Raw genomic sequence first — 17,746 nt, 5'->3', positions numbered from 1 at the left:
GCTTTTAGCATAAGTGCACAATGCCAAAAGCCACCTTTCGCATCAGCTGAGAACGCGGCAAGACAACTGGTCATGGTGTTATAATGCGGCCAGCTGTATGGCACCTGCCATGTCCACATCATATGCACACAAGCCGCACTACTTGATGCTTTACGATAGGGATCGCCCCCTGGTGTCTGACTGCAGTAAAGGTCATAAAGCCAGCCCCTCCATGTTATGGGACATAGGTCAAAATAGAAACTCAAAGAATACATCAAATAAATAGTTCCCAAAGATGGTGTCTGACACTGAAGGTATCTATCATCACCTTAATTTTGTTCAACCAAACTTTCTTAATATGTAATTTTAGGGTCTTTCATTCATTATAAATAGCATAAAAAATGATCAGATATTAGCCTCAGTCCAAATTTGAAACAGGTTGGGTTTATTTGGGCGTGGTCATCCCTGATCCAATCAGTTAGCACAGAGGAGAGTCATTAACCTGCAGGACCAAAGTCACTTTGGATTCAATTCCTTTCACTTTAACTAGCAGCTGGGAAGCAAAACACGGAGATCCGCTTGGTCATCAGAAGCAGCAGCATTTATTATCCGAAAACTGTGACTTACACCACACATTTACCACTAAGCTGACCTCTTCTACTGTTTGTCAAAGACCCGTTTCTCTGGTCTGCTCCATAAACTCCGATGCATTCACTGACACCCTTATCACCCGCCCACTCGCTCGCTTGTTTGACACTCACACATACTGTCTCTAAAGGAGCCGCGCCAATCTTATAACACTAACTTAACAGCGCTCCTTTCAATACTGTAGATGTAACTTTACCAGACGTGGTGATGTCATGGACACGAGAGACAGTTGACAAAGGTGGAATCAGGGATGTAACGGTTACAGGTTGTCACTGTAATCGCGGTGAAATTCCCCGGTGGTTAGTGATATAATTCAAATATTAGTTATCGTGATAACCGTGTGTGATCATCGTGCTGTGAAAACCTGTCGGCGGGGTCCCAAATTAACACCCGTCCAGCGCTAAAATAGTAATTTATTAAACTCAGCTGAGAGTCTCTGCTGCTCTGTGCCGCTGCTCCTGCTCTCTCACAGACACCTGCGCGGTGCGGCGAACTCATCTCGAGCGCTACAAGTTCCGCGGCTCTATTTACAGCAGGAAACATCAGCTGATCACTAAACTCATCACCAGCAGCTGGTCTGCTGGGAGCTAACGCTGCGTGCATACTGATGAAGGTTATGACATATTAAGACGGAAGCCCCGTAGTTTGAACCAACACAGCAAACTCTTTCTGCATCTCACATTGACAGCATCCATGCAGTAGCTTCATTTTTTCCGTTCTTACCTTTCACAATAAAAGCAGTAGACGGATGCAGAGTTGTATTTTTAATATCTGCTCCCCTGGAACATTACCTGGGGTAACATGGTTTAATGGTGATATTAAAATATATATAAAGATATCATTTTAAGCAGGTTTACTTTTCTACAAGGCACATGCCATAGATGAGAATTATGTACAGCTTTGTATGAACTGTGTTCTTCTGAGGTTTTAATAGCTCATGGGCCACACCAGATCACAGGAGTAAATAGCAAATCTAAGAATGCCAATGCTTGTTTTCACCGGGAAATTGTTTTAATTTTGTCTTGACAAGATTGATCTTTTGAAAGGATTTTTTCCTGTCTGGGGTATTTGTCTAGTTAGCTTCCTCTGTTATTCTCATGTAGACACACATCTATTCCATCCCTCTCATACATGTGTTGTCACCAGCTGCTGGGAGAGGAAGCTCACCATTTCTCAGTGGTTTGAGCTCTGCAGAATATAGAACTGGTCACATGTACATTTCTCCTCTGTCCCCTTTCATGTTTTGGCCATCAAATCTTTATCCAATTTGGCAAGCAAGCTTCAAAGACAGTCATTTATCTCTCACTAAATTTGTTTTGGACCAATGATTTGAATACATTAAGCGGAATCCAACTTTTCTTTCTGAGCTTTTGTGAGCTCTTCATGGCCACAACAAAGTAAAAACAAAGCTGGTAGATCAGTTCCCATTACAGATTTGCACAAAACGTTTTTAAAATGTTGATAAAATACAATTGTGAGATGACTGTGTTTTGTGCGATGACTGTGTTTCCACTGACTGATGTTCTGTGACTTCCCCTCTGGTGATAACATTCTAAGAAGCATGGTGATGGATGTTCAAAACATTAGCAGCTTTATTTCTATTACAGCCACCACATTAGTCGTCATTATTTCCAAGCCAAGGCCCCGTAGGTGTTATGGAGCCATAATGGAAAGGCAAGCCCCTTATATGTAGGAACGGCCACATATGAGGGATTTCTTGGAACTGATAGTCCACGATTTCACAGAAGAATTGTAGATTCAAAACTTCTCAGTGATCCACTCAACCTTTGAAGAGTTATGTGATGCAATAACACCTCTTGTAGCTCCTGCTGCATCATGAGGACATGCACTTTTATAGTGAATGGCTTTTTTGAAATGCCTGAAATACCACCTCATGTGAGCATAAAACTTTTTTTGGCGATAAAGGGAAGTTTTTTCAAAATTGACGCGTTTCCATTAGCCGTTTTTTAAGTTCGCAATTTCAATCAGCACAATTTTAGGATTAATTGAAAACCATCTAATGACGGTTGAGTTTCTGTGAAAAACTCTTCATAAATCAGTTTGAGCTGTAAATAGAGTAATGCAAATACTTACCAAAAGCTTATATGTGTGTGACAGCTCTGTCAGATTGTTGCTACTGTGTCCATCTGTCCTTCTCCCAGCTGTCTACACCAGACATGTTTCAATCCTCTTAATGCCTACTTTGGATAATATATGCAACCATAATCCAGATTTCATAGAACTGTATTTACATACTAACTCTGGTGTCAGTGTTCACACCTACAGTTTGTGTTTTACTCATGCACTGGAAGCAACCTCAAAAGAACTAATAACTTAGTGGTATAAGTCCAACCCCGATTCCAAAAGTTGGGATGCTGTGTGAAAATAAATAAAAAGTAGAATGCAGTGATTTGCAAATGTTTTTTGACTAATATGCAATTGAATACAGCCCAAATACAAAATACTTGGTCAAATGAAAAACTTTATTGTTTTTTTGTAAAATACACTCCTTTTCTGAGATTGATGACTACATCTTATACTGTGCTTTGTAACCTGTGCTATATTCAATTTAATATAGGTCAAAAAGGATTTGCAAATTTTTTAATGCCATTTTTATTTCGGATTTACACAGTGTCACAACTTTTTTGAAACTGGGGTTATAACTCTGCCATTGTGACTGGACTGTTATGGAATGTAAGACAATGTAATGTATTTTCTTTCACATCAAAAATGAAAAGTCAGGAATCACCTCATTAGAACTTTTTGTACCACAGTAACCATAGATATGCAAGTCGGGTGCTGGGATTTTCACAACAACGGCATACATGGAACATCATAAACATTACACTAAGGACCTAAAAATGTTTTAGAAATGTCATGCTAATCCATCAAATTGAACCAAAAACTGATTCTCATGGTACAAGTAGATGAAAAGTCAGGAAATCAACAAACTTATCCTCTGGGGACCATAAAACTCATTACAATCCATCCACATAATTTATTGTGGACCACACTGATGGACCAACCCAACAACACTGCCATCCCTGGGGCCTCATTCACCAACCGCTTCTTCTTAAAACCCACTTATGCTGTTTTTACAAAGATTCTAACATTCATCAAATTTTTTATTATTTGCAGTTTGTTCTTGGGTGAGAACAGAATCTAGGCACACAAAAGAGCACTTTTACGCACATTTTCTGCTGACGTGTTTGTACAAAAAAAATATATTATATTATCTTTTCAGTAATTATAATTAAGTTTTATTATATTATAGGATTTATATTACAACATTTTTTTAGAATCAATAATAATATCTTTTGCAGTTATTTTTATTATTTTAAAAAATACCCTATTGTCTTTTGAAATAAAATCAACACTATCACTTCAACTCACATCAATGAGATACAATCTAATAATTAGTGATAGATCACTAATTACATCTAGATATTATCATTGGTGGTTCTGACAGCGAGACGAATAGTGACAAAGCAGCGCTCCGAGAGCATGAAGTAGTGCACCTTCACCTTTTCTTCCCCTCTCTCTGTCCTTCTAAATACACAAATCATGAATCAGACTTAGACTGTTTTTATAAGGCTTATAGGGAAGAAATTTAGGGAAGAATTTAAAGGAAAATCCTGGGAAGATTGGTGAATGTTAAGGCCCCTGAAGTCCCGCTGTGTGTGGCATATCATAATACTAGCCTTAACCTTTATATTAATAAACAAACTAAAGGGTATTCCATTTCCAATGTTATACTGGCAACTAATGTCTCCCCAATGAAGCCAGTGTTAGCTCTTTATGTCCAACTCATTCTCATTCCTAACTCATCAATAGCGCCGCTCTGTCAGTGCTTGCGACGTATAAGTGTGATGCCAAAAGCCACCTTTTGCGTCGACATGCAATGTGCACGGACAGCATCACTTGAGAACGCAACCAGATGAAACTGGTGGCATTGTTATTATACATGGCATAGACTTGGCTCGTCTGCATTCAAAGGGCACAGGCAGCGTCACTTGACAACAAGGCCGTACGCATGGCCGATCACATGCCCATGAAACGCTGAAGGATAGCATTAGGTAATAACGCTGCTGGTAACCACATAATATAAGGAGCGCGAGTGTGCTTATTTGGCAGGTGGTTGGGGAAGTAGATGGGTCCCACAAACAACCAAATTTTGTATAGGAGTTTGGAAGTGGCCTCTTTTACCTAAATTTAACCATCTGTGACTTTGGTGCCTAATCCAAACCCTCATGACTGTCCACTCTGTTGTGTAAACATATGACCATGCTGCGTCATCCCTCCATGTGCATTTGTTTACATCACTGTATCTGCATCCTAGAGCTTAAAAAGCTGACTCAGAAGGATACCTAAAATGTCATAGGTGAATGTGGTGTCCTGACAGAGCAGCACTATGTGTTGAACTGGAGTGAGAACTTGTTGTTATATGTCAGCATAGAACCAAAGGAAGTGTTTGCTCTATGGTGATGATGACGGTTATTGCTTTTTCGTGGAGAGTCTCACAGTATCTGTATCTGCCTAAGCCCTTGCTGTAGAGCATATTAAGTACTTATCAGCAGAGTCCTGTTACTTGTCTGTAGGAATTCTGCCTGATGATGACAATTAGGAGTGGAGTCCAGTGGGTGGTGGTTTGATGCCCCTGGGCTGTGCCTCCCTGTACTACAGCACTGGGATATTAAAGTGTTATTACAGCAAACCACAGCAATGTGCTACAGCTGATGACAGTGCCGCTTTCTCACATGGGTAGTTTTTTTTATATTAAAAGAGGCTTGCAGGGATCCCTCTGGCCTGGATTTCATTAATGAAATATCTCATAAAGTGGATTGGTTCTTGGAGCGGAAGAACAAGGACGCAGGGCATCTGACTGTTATGATTTCCCAGAAGCAAAACCAGACACGAATGTCAAAAAATGACATTTGTATTTGAGGTAAACTAAGGCTGCATACTTATTGAGGACAGGACAACTGGAAGCTGTGTGTTTATACAGGGGAAGCTGCTTGTACTGTCAACATTTTCAGTGTTTTGTGTGGGCTTCAAATGTACCTACTTGACGGTTTTTGATTTACCCTGCAATGTCATCCTGTTCTCCGAAGCCATCACATACTGCTGCTTTGCCTCTGATTTCAGCATCAGACATTAATATCAAAAGCTACCCTTAACCATAGTATGACACACTGCCGGGCAGCATCAGTTTGCAATGTAGCCAGATGGTAGCATCACTTCAAACTTCCAACAAACCCTGGGCTTTCACCCAGGAGCCCCATCCCTGTCAGCAGCAGATGTATGGGGATACCTGTAATATGTAGATATGAAAGTCCACTAACGACTTGGCTATTAGGCTTGGCAGTATCACGGTATAACACTAGAATTCCCAAAAGTATGCTTTTCAATATTGCCCTCTTTCTGTTCAACTCATTTTATGAAGTGCACAGCACGTACCATCAGAGCTCAGTCTCTGCTCTCTACTGATGGAACAGGCAGCTGAGCTGAAAGACACAGCAACACCTAGTGGTGGAGGGAGAAGTAACAGGACTGTAAACAACCGGGGACCAGCAGGCAAAGAAAGAGCGTGGGGAAAAACAGCATGTTTTTAGATCTAACATGGTTTCTGTTGAGTTTTTAGCACCACACACTTATACCATCACATACAGTTTACTCTAATGAAATTTCAGGAAGGTATGAAAGTATTAAATTTTACATAGTGGCCAATATTGGCTACCCACACATTTTGTATTGTATTATGTTTGGGCACCCAGTCCTAACTAATAGAACATTCATTAAAGTTAGAGACTTTTGAACCCACTGTGATCCTATTTCTCTCTCTCTCTTCCGACAGGGGGGAGCTATAAGAAGATTGGATACTACGACAGCACTAAAGGCAATCTGTCATGGTATGGGAATGACAAGTGGATAGGTGAGGGACATTCATCTTCCTCAGGTCCTTTTCTTTCCTCTTGATCATTGTCTGTTGCACTCCTTCAACCTTCTAATCTCCTGTTTTCTCTGACCCTGCAGCCTTACCCTCTCTCCCTCTAATTCCTCTTCCCTTCCTCCTTTATTGCACTCTCCTCTCTCTCTCTCTCTCTCTCTCCCTCCCACTCTATGCATGCAAGGTTGGCTGCGAATGTTCATCAATCAATCAGTCAGATTTTATTTAGCATGTGAGAACGGCAACGCTCCTGCTAACTTTTCACAGCCCACCAGACACCCAAGTGATTCAGCAGCAAATGGAGCCACAGATAAAGGCAGTTATGGGCCGATGTGCTGTGGAGCGACAATTTCATTCCATTTACTAATTAAACATGAGAACCACTTCAAAGCAATGGCAGCACAGCAATAAACAGAAGATGCTAGTTGACAGTCTAAACAAAACAGGAGAAAGCAATCTGTGTGTTGCTGTAATGGGATTGGGCCCCATGACCTTGACTTTGAGGAATGAAATTGTGTTCCCTAATCAGTACACAGGGGAGCCGCGTGTGCGTCCATGTCAGTTCTGCCTCCTTGAGCACTGACAAGATGCAGATCTAAAGGTGGTTAATGCCCCGAAAGCTGCAGAGGATTGTTGAAGTGTGTGAAGTGGAAAACAAAAGCAAGTGATGCAATGGTCAATGGCGGGGAAGGGGTGGCGGATACAACTCGACCTTCAGTTGTTTATTGTGTTTGCTCAACTGCCACAAGTTCCGTCCTAGACACAGCTGATTGGATTTCCTGTCAAAAATACATTGATTGTTTCAAGATTGGGGAGGTGGGGCAGCTATTCTAGAAGTAAACAAGGTGAAACACTGGCTGTTTCCACTATTGCTGTGCCCCTCCCCCCTCTCTCTTTCTCTTTCCGTATTGCCACAATTGTATCTCATTTGTTATTTACGACATCTATTGCACTCTGTCCGTCCTGGAAGAGGGATCCCTCATCATCCTCTGCCGCTCTTCCTGAGGTTTCTTCCTTTTTTTTCTCCGTTACAGGGTTCTTTTTCAGGAGTTTTTCCTTGGGTGATATGAGGGTCTAAGGGCAGAGGGATGTCGTATGCTGTAAAGCCCTCTGAGGCAAATCATGATGATGGGCTCTATAAATAAAATTGACTTGGCTTGACAGTGGAAGCATTATTTGGCCCTTACTGACAAATTAAGTTTGGGCTGGTGAGAAAAATCTCAAACTGGTTTGATATTATGTCACACACCTGACCAGACAGTTTATGAATTTTACCAGGTATCCCACATGATTCAGCTGTCAATCCTCAGTGGAACATAATGACTCTGTGTCCCAACAGAGAGCAAGTATCACATAGCATCGCCTATCAGGGGAGCTCTCAGTCCACACTGAAGCCATTTTATATGCATGTAACACCTACTAACTTAATACCAGCCCACAAACATAATAAACCAATCACATCAAATTTGCAGCTTTTAATGTCGTTATCCCACAAATGTGATACATTTCCTGCAAATGTTACCTACTACAAATGTATTACAAAATTTCCCATCAAATGTAATTAATAGTAAATGGACTGTACTTGTATAGCGCTTTTCTAGTCTTTTTGACTACCCAAAGTGCTTTCACACTACATGTCACATTCACCCATTCACACACATTCACCCAGTGGTGGCCGAGGCTACTGTACAAGGTGCCACCTGCTACTCAGGAACACATTCACATGCAGTCACACTCCGATGATGGAGCATTGGGAGCGATTTAGGGTTCAATATCTTGCCCAGAGTTACTTCCACATGTAGCCTGGAGGAGCCGGGGATTGAACTGCTGACCTTCCAGTTAGAGGACGACCAGCTCTACCTCTGAGCCACAGCCGCCCCAAATAATGTAATAGCCATTACATTTGTAGGGATTTGTTACATTTTTGGGGAGGTGTAAATCCTCAGATTTCAAATTTGCAATAATGCCCCACAAATATAATACGAAAAAGAAAAATTATCTTTGTGGTCATTGTTGTGTGTTTATTAACACATACAGCTGCCAGTGGGTTGATGAGTCAGCTCATTAGAAACTATCAGGGGTTTGTTATCAGGGAGTAGTGAGGTGTTGGGCCCTCTTTCCTACCAGAATTTGGCCCAATTGGGCAAACAGCCAGTTGTAATTCTGCAATGAGAGTTATGCAAAAGCATTTTGCAGGTACACAGACAAACCACAAACAATGCTAGCAGAGCTGATGTATAAGCAGAGCTTATACATATTGTTTCATAAAAGAGCAATGAAATATTGGCTTCATCTAAGAAACAGTGACCCCCACTCCTATCACCACAGAGCTCTGCAATGCCAAGATCTGAGCAAAGAAAAGAGTCCCCTCTCTCAGCTGGTCCTGACGCTCAGTTCACTCTTTGTCTGTGTTCTGCTCAGGACCAGCCTAAGAACAAACCAATCAGGGTGAACTAAATTATAACACACTAGAAACAAAACTACATCACCAAGTGGGACACACAAACTAAAACACAAAGCAAAATGCAGTGCTATCTGGCACACTGTACACTGTAGCAGATGACCTGACCACAGTGACTGACATTAAACACAACCTCCCCGACAAAGTACACATTCGGCAAGCACAGCCTGGCCATCGAAACAGGCCCATACAAACAATCATGGATCTCCTAAGAGGAGTGCTTCTGCCAGCAGTGCAAGGAAGACAAAGTTGAGACAGACCTTCCCTTCCTGACAGAATGCACAAAACTGTAGCCTGTCAGAGAAAAATATTTCCCCAAATTCAAACACAAGCATCCTGATTTTGACCTCATGATCCAAATAAACAAATGACCAATCCTGCTGTGAGAGCACAGAGAAAGCTGCAGACTGACAGCAGGATATATCTTTACCTGGTACACAGTGTGAGACACAGAGTGACACACACACGCATGCACGCACGCACGCACGCACGCACGCACGCACGCACGCACGCACGCACGCACACACACACAGAGTACTATTGCTGTTATTATTATATTATATTATTGCTTTCCACACATATGTTCAATTTGCTTTAGATAAAGTGGTTGGCATAGTTGTTGTCCTTTTTGTATACTTTTCATTGTGAAAAACAATTGTTAAAATGTGCATTGGCAACACTGTTTAATGATGGTCATATTAAAACTCCCTTTGAACGGAATTGAACTGAATTGAACAGAACTGAATTAAATTTAATTATATTACATTGAATAGAGAGAGAGAGAGAGAGAGAGAGAGAGAGAGAGAGAGAGAATGACAGAGAAAGTGAAAGCAAAGGTAGAAGGTGGACTTGTTCATGCACAGCCGACTTTTGTATTATGTTTGTGGTTTCTTATGTTTGTGGACTGATATTAAGTTGGCAGGTGTTACAATTCACCTTTGTTACTTAATGTAAACAAACCACGTAGCTATCAGCTTTGCACTTGAGATCAGACTGCAGATGAAAACACTTAAAAGATGGGTGAGTGGCCAACTTGCTATCATCCTACATTTGTAACTTTACTTTTTAAACCAGAAAACACACATTTTATATTTTAATATTAAATGGAACTTTCGCATAAGGTAGTCAGCAGGAAGTAACATTGGTATAGCTTGGTTTTAGTGATTGTCATTAACCTCAGCAGAAACTTTAAGCTTCCAGGCAATCTCCCTCCAGCCAGCTGACTGTGTTTTTAGTTTTTTGTAGTGAAAAAAGGAGGTTTTGTATAAATAATTCCTCCTTTCAACTGCATGAATCAGCCAGTCCTTGTCCACTTCATAGCTTTCAAAGCGAGCACAGAAATAAATAGAAACACAGTTTCCATAGAAAAGTTCAGCTCACAACAGTGCTTGCAGCCAGTTAAGACCACTCTCTCAAATCTGAAATGTTACCATATTGGTTCAGTTTTAGTCTTTTTAACTCTGCCATCACGTCTCCTCTCATCACCCCAAAAGAAAAACTCTCCCCCCTCTGCTGAAATTTGATCTGTCTCATGTTTCGGTGGCCTCAGCTCAGCAGTAAATTACAGATGACCTGTATGACACTATAGTTGCTCTTTTAGTAAATTTATAAACATGATATTATATTAACCACATTTTCATATTGCTTATTAATAATAAAATTTAAGTTGGATGTAGTGCTGTGACTTTGGATATTTTAAAATTTGCAGAACATGACATAACAACGAAGGATCATTTTTATAAATGGCAGTTCAGCTGATTTGCATAAATTAAACCAGTTTAAGCCTAGATGGCAGACTGGTGAAACTAAAAATCAACCCAACTTTATGACAAATACCTTTTATATTTTCTGTAAATTCTCAAATGATGCCAGCATTTACCTCAACAGTGGAGAGAACCCAGCTGTTATTTGCAATGTTCCTGTTATTAATTAGCTTTTTTTTGTACATATTTTCGTAAGACGTCATTATGTCTTTCTGCTACCGTTTGAAATTTAAATTACAAACTTCCAATCTCCTCCAAGTTTCCTGTCATCTTGATAAACTTTATTGGATTTTCTTCCCACTGAACTACACCCACCGACTGAATCACTGTGCAGACTGTAGTGTGGATCTACTGCTAGCTCACTTAGCACCACTGAGCTAGCTAATGTTACAGGAGCACACCTGTAGTGTTTACATGTGACAGTGTCAAAAGCACCAGCCTCTAGTCCATGAGTAGATGCATACTTCCTCAGTGGGCTGTACAGTTTATGACATCCCTCTGCCCTTAGACCCTCACATCACCCAAGGAAAAACTCCCGAAAAAGAACCCCTGTAACGGGGGAAAAAAAAGGAAGAAACCTCAGGAAGAGCTGTAGAGGATAATGAGGGATCCCTCTTCCAGGACGGACAGATGTACAAATGAAATACAATCACGGCAAAAATGAAAGAGAAAGAGAGAGGGGGAGAGAGGGGGAGAGAGGCACAGCAATAATAGAAACAGATGCATGTCATAATACAATAACGATAGGTGTGAAATCATTAATTGCACTGATGATGTTGAGGGTAATGATAAGAGTCTCATGCACATGTTGATAGGGAGGTGTCCAAAGGCAAGATCACAGCATCGGTGCAACCAGGACCAGACCACAATCAGGGCGAGCGGGGGGCACAGTATCAGTACAGCCACAGCACAAGCACTACAGTTGGCGGGTGTTGTTCAGTAGAAAGGAAATAGTACCTTTTGTTGCTTATTATATTATGATAACAGCAAGCCATTTACCCATCTGAAATTTAAGCAGCTGATTCTCAAGTGTTTGTTGATGTCTTGTCTGTGAAGACACGAGCCAAACTGTAATATCCCCTGGATGTCACACTTGTCTCCTGTTACTGAGAGGCTGGAAGCACTGATACATGACTGGCTGTGTGCCACCAACTAGTTTTTGTAAGCAAGCCAACAGACAGCAAGGTCATCCAAATGGCCTCTTGCTCTGGTATGACAAGACCCAAGGGAGGGCTAGAGGAAGTGTCGACCTCATGTGTTTTTAGTGTTTGACTGTGGTCATTCTGCCCATACTGAGACTGTCTGGGCCATTTGGAGTGTGTTTAGAAGTCAGTCGATGCTCTGAGACAGAGGATGGGCTGAATAATACTACATGAAACTGAGTTTCATGTGTGTGACAGCCAGTCACCCCAAAGCACTTGTCAAGATGTCCTCCTCCCTCACTGCCGGTATGGCTGGTCCGCCGTGTCCTTCCTGGCAATGAACGCCAAAAATAGCCAGGACGATGACGTGACAGAATCAGGCCTCCTCAAGGTGGCTGGGACTTGTTGTGGAATGGTTGCTACACACTGATATGTCACAGCTCTGGGTTCACCTCAAGCCATCCCATTCTCTTCTTCCTTGTTTCTTCCTTCTTCCCCTTTCTTTCTTACTTTGGAATCCATTCTTCCTGTCTCTATCTCTTTCTCACCCCTCTCATCTCTTCACTCACACTTTCATTTCCCAGTATTTGTCCACATTTGTCTCCTCTCTTCCCCTCCTACATTCTTTCCATCTCCGTGACAACCACTGCTGCATCACTGCCTCTCTCATATTGCCATGGTAACCATTATGGGGCTAGTCGCCATGGTAACATACTGTCCCGATTCCACCATCAAGGGCAGGGGGAGGTATTAGTGTTGGAGAACACATCTTCCCGAAGGACTCTTGCTTACATACTCACACCACACACACACACGCACACACACACACACACACACACACACACACACACACACACACACACACACACACACACACACACACACACAAACACATACACACACTATCTGTGTAACCCACACACATGCACAGGTATACTCTTTATCTGCCCTCAGACACTTACACCGTCTCTCACATGCATGGTGCATAATCTTTATGAGTTATGATTCTAGATCCTTTTTTTAACTGTAGAACTCTTTGCCTTATTGACAAAGCACTGCTGTCACAGGCTGAGATACACTTGCAGAAGCAAACAGACTGTCATGTAGTCCTTAAAAATATTCATCATGGCACTTTTGTTAGCAGAGGCTACTGCAGATGTTGTGATGGTATCCTTCAAGGTTACAGGAGTAACTCTGCAGCCATGCATGTACATTTGCATGCTAACATGCTTATAATTACAGTGCTAATATAGAGAATAGGATTGTGATGTCAGTGGCAAGCCCCAAGTGTGCCAGGCTCTGATGCAAATTTGAGTGGCCAAAAGTGGAATTACACTGTCCAGGCCGGTCACGTGATGCTCACGAACCCAGAAAGACTTTTTCCCGCTGACTTACACTGGGAAAGAGATCATTTTTTGTGGGCGTCAAAACCCTTGTGGAATGACTCATTTCACTATTTAGATTTAGGCCATCCAGTTTGATAACATTTATAAAGTCTTAAAGAGCCACTAGATTAAAATTTTTAGTCTGCCATTTAAGCTAGCAAAGTGCTAAACTGGAAGTCAGACGCTGTACCATCTATACCCACAAAATGAGCATTTTTTGCTTAATTTGCCAGTAAGTAGCTCTCATAAGAATGATCTGGGCCCTGCCTCCATGACTGTATCCAGACTTTCTTAATACATCTATGGTCAACAGTAGTGACTGGTGTGAAGCATTGTGGGACTTTAGGGCACTGAAGCCACTGTAGAGACTGGTACCAATAGACAATGCAGTTGAGTTTATACAGTTATGGATAAATGCCACCAGAGGAATGCTAAGCATTTGCTGCATTATCAATCCCCATAACTGTTCTCACAACCAGCGTTCTCCCACTTTGCAGGAAGCGGTAAATCTGAATTCCAAGAATTAACAATAGCTAGCTCGTAAATAGAAACTAGCTTAAATCTATGGATAATCTAGCTAGCTATCTTTAATCTATGGAATTCACTGATTTCAAATAACTTCATTGATTTACATAAACACATTCATCAAATAAAAAACAAGTGTTAGTTACCTTAGATGGATACCAACAAAGTAATGAAAGCTGTCAGCATGCGTGTTGGCCTCTTGTCTGCAGTAACTCCCTAGTCGGGTTCCAGGCTCACAGTAATCCCCCAGATTGTAATAATATGGTGATGTTATACATTTTCTGAAACTCCATAGGCAAGTCAGTATTTCAGTATCTGTTTTTTGTGTCTCTGGTATTCCTAGGTACCACAGGGCTAAAACAAAGAAAATAACTTAGGCGGAATTTGTGAAAAAAAAAATGTTCTTTGTGGTTTGAGGAGCTCTAGTGACCTCCATGTGTGTCAGGAAGGTTCATAATTGGATTTGAATGAAAGCTACAAATGTCCCCTTTAAAATGACACCAAACACAACATTATTGAACATTGGGAAGTGCCCTAACTATGAGCCTAAACCAGGATAGGCAACAGTGTCTAACATCCAAATTACCATGGAAGGGGGATAACTTGGAGGAGGAAATATAGAAAATCAGGGGCCTTATTTGAAGGGCAACCGGTGGATTCTTGTTTGGGACACCTTGAACTTTCAAAAAATGCTGGTTGCCCACTTTTCCTCAAAAATGCCTACAGGGTCACATGATTCTGAAGTTACAGCCCAGTCTAGTGGGAAATGGACTGCTAATAGCTGTGATTTTTTTAGCTTTCCAGCTTGGAAGCAAACAATAGATCAGAGGTCGCCAACTAAAGTGACATCACGTTCATGTGTTCATGTGTGTTTGAGTACCTAGAAAAGCGCTATATATGTTCTGTGTGTTAATACTATTATTAAAATTCATGGCATATTCACACAGTTTAAGTTAAAACAAATAAAGCTTCAATGTATTTGCATTTAGCTCTGCTACACCACAGTCACTGTTATCTTTGTTTGTTTGTTTCTAGTAACAAATAATGAAAATACCATCCATGTTTACAGGTAACTATAATCATTGTCACAAAATCTAGTAAAAGATGTTGTTTTCTTGAGTTTAAAGTGGCAACATGACCATATTCAGGATATGGTGTTTCCATAAGCACAGAGAAATCGGGCCAGTCACATTCCGTATATAAACCCCAGTTTCTTTCTTCGTTCTTCTTAGTTCTCCAGCTAGCATGTGCAGATGTCTCAAAAATGGAAAATGTTTTTTTACATGCTCAAAAACATAAATGGGATACACTAAAAACCAGATTGGGGTTCTGGGTTATTCATGTCCATGTGAACACATGGACTTAAATTATGGAATAACCCTAGGGATGATAATACTCTGTAGGCTGATGTGGAAGTTAGCGTCGCACTGGCCCCCTCGTCAAAACGCTTATTGGATTTTTCAGTTGGAATTTTGGATTATTGCAGGGAATAATCTTTATGGCAAACAAGTGTTTATGATACTTACAGGTTTTGTTCACACAATATTCTCCATAAAGTGAATACGGCTTCTAGGATTTTTGCAATTGCCAGAAATAGAAAACTAACGTCAGGCTAGAAACAAACTACACTGCGGCTGCGTCTCCACCGCTGTGAAGCTGCGTTCAATGCAGCTCGATGTGATGATGCTCTGTAGTCTTATTTAGCCACTTGTTAAAAACTGCCTTTTTAAAGACACATAAACGCTTCAAAATTCAGAGTAGGATTTTAGTGATGTATTTTATGTCGTAGAGCAAAGTGTGAAAGTCTTCAGGACTTATTACAGGGGCACTCTATGTGGTTTGTATATATTGTGGTCACTTTTCACAAGTCACTTACTAACAATCTCCAGAATTAGACTGAACATTAGTGTGCAGTTATTTTCCTTTTTCCAAGGGTGCATAAAATTCTGTTATTTGATATAAATACTGATGATTTCTGATAGTCCAAAGTTGAGTGCAATTACTCTGCATCACCCTAAATATGTTAAGGCATTTATGCTTCTCAACAGTAGGCCTCTATGCTCAGCTCGATGACAAACGAAGGATCATTTTTATGTACTGATTGTTTTAAAAGGTCTCTCTCCTCACTGTATTTTCATGACTATGACATAACTCAAATGTATCTGTCCACTGATTAACATAGAGCTTCTAAAGTCAGATTCTCAAAGTATCCTCTGCATCAGACTAGGGATCCTCCACTGCACACGCACCAGCATCTTCCATAGCAACACGTTTGTTACTATTCTGACCTTAAGACTCCATGGCAACATGGTTGCTATTAACATCTTATTCAAGCACGCCAAGGCTCGCAGATCTTACACCGCACCGCCGGGGGCTTCTCTGTCACTGTTCAAGCCTCACATGCTCTAAACGCACAGTTAAGTAGGCAATACTGCTGCACACACACACTCCTGTTCTCATACATGCTCAGCCATGCAGAGCCCATGTTGTAAATGGAATGTAAATTTAATGGCAGCTATACCTCATTACATTCCTGCTCCAGTTTAGGAGAGTATTTATGATATTCATTAAAAGCAGAAGTCTTAGTGTCTATAGACACCCCAGCCTGATGCACACCCACGTCCTCAAAGTCCTTGTCCATAATGTGTAAAGCAGACTTTCTTTTAAAAATGGATAGTCTTTGGAAAACATTATCAGGGTTATTTTGTCAGCCTTTGGAGACTGCCTCCAGAGCCACAGAACACAGTATACAATTGTTTTTACACTAGTACTGTACTAGTGTGTAGTGTCCACCTCAGCCTGCTGGTATTGCAGCACTGCTCGCCTGTACAACAGCTGGGCTCCCAAATAGCAGCATTATGCTGCAGTGAAAATTAAAGTGTGTGTACAAACAGCAGAGGTGGATTATCACAATGCTGCCACTACTTAAAGGGATACTTTGCCAATTTTCAACCAGCTTTTTATGAGGGTGAAGTTTAATTCCACTTTTGGCAACTCTGTAAAATTTGCTTCAGAGCCTTGAGCACTTTCTGGGGGCTTGGCCACTACCTATGCTGCCGCTGGAGACACACAGAGTAGCCTATGTGGAACCAACAGACTGACCAACAGACTGACCTGTGCCTCTCTTTCTCAAACACGGCACGATATCTGGTTATTAAAAACAACAACCTGTAAAACTAGGCACTGCTGATTAAATATAAATCAAGATTATGTTTTCAGAAACATATTTTAATACCCTTTTTAGCTATCGTTTGTGAGAGTTTGTAAACAGAAAGTGGGCGCCATACTGTTTCCTGCACATTGAAAATGGAGGCTGAAAAAAACGATTAGGTATAACTGCAGATGGAGCAGCTACGTGATGTGCCCCCTTGCTAGAAGATTTGCCAACAATAACCTCCAGGGTCAGTCCCTTTGCTCCTTGTCTGGAACCTGGAAGTCCTAACGAAAATGCTAATTTAGTGATAAGCTAACTAAAAGGTATTACATTAAAATCATAGATTTTAAAAAGAGGGATGGTTAAGGTTAGAGTAAGGGTAACAGGAAGGCTACAACCCGTTATTAATGTTAATGCTAGCTAGCTATGAAGTATTAGCTTGAAAGAGAGACAGTTAAGGTAAGGGTAAGGGTAAGGGAATGGGAAATGGGAAAGCTTGTTACCTTTGCTAATGCTAAGCTAGCTATTAGATGGCTACCTTAAAAGAGAGGCGAAAAGGTTAGGGAAATGTTAATGAGAAGACTACATCTTGTTACTAAAAGTGAATTGTGTCCTCATGTATTATAAATTATGAAGTGGATTGTTGCTCCATTTGGTCTCATATTCTCTACAGTGTAGCATTGTAGCAGGGGTCAGCTAACCATCTCATTGGTGGATTTGTCTTGTCGTAGTGTCGTAGCGT

The 17,746-nt window shown here is 41.0% G+C and overlaps 1 protein-coding gene across 3 annotated transcripts in view; it reads left to right on the top strand.

Moving 5' to 3' along the window:
• LOC121957600 (gamma-aminobutyric acid type B receptor subunit 1-like) overlaps positions 1–17,746 on the top strand; it is a 102,839-nt gene that overhangs the window by 43,344 nt on the left and 41,749 nt on the right. For all 3 annotated transcript variants that reach the window (XM_042506256.1, XM_042506255.1, XM_042506254.1), the window contains exon 9: positions 6,482–6,559. In XM_042506256.1, coding sequence (XP_042362190.1) covers positions 6,482–6,559 — 78 coding nt within the window. The remainder of the gene's footprint in view (positions 1–6,481; positions 6,560–17,746) is intronic.

Source organism: Plectropomus leopardus, chromosome 18 (genome assembly GCF_008729295.1).
Source record: "Plectropomus leopardus isolate mb chromosome 18, YSFRI_Pleo_2.0, whole genome shotgun sequence".
Taxonomy (NCBI): Eukaryota; Metazoa; Chordata; class Actinopteri; order Perciformes; family Serranidae; genus Plectropomus; species Plectropomus leopardus.
This window is presented reverse-complemented; position numbering and strand designations above follow the sequence as displayed.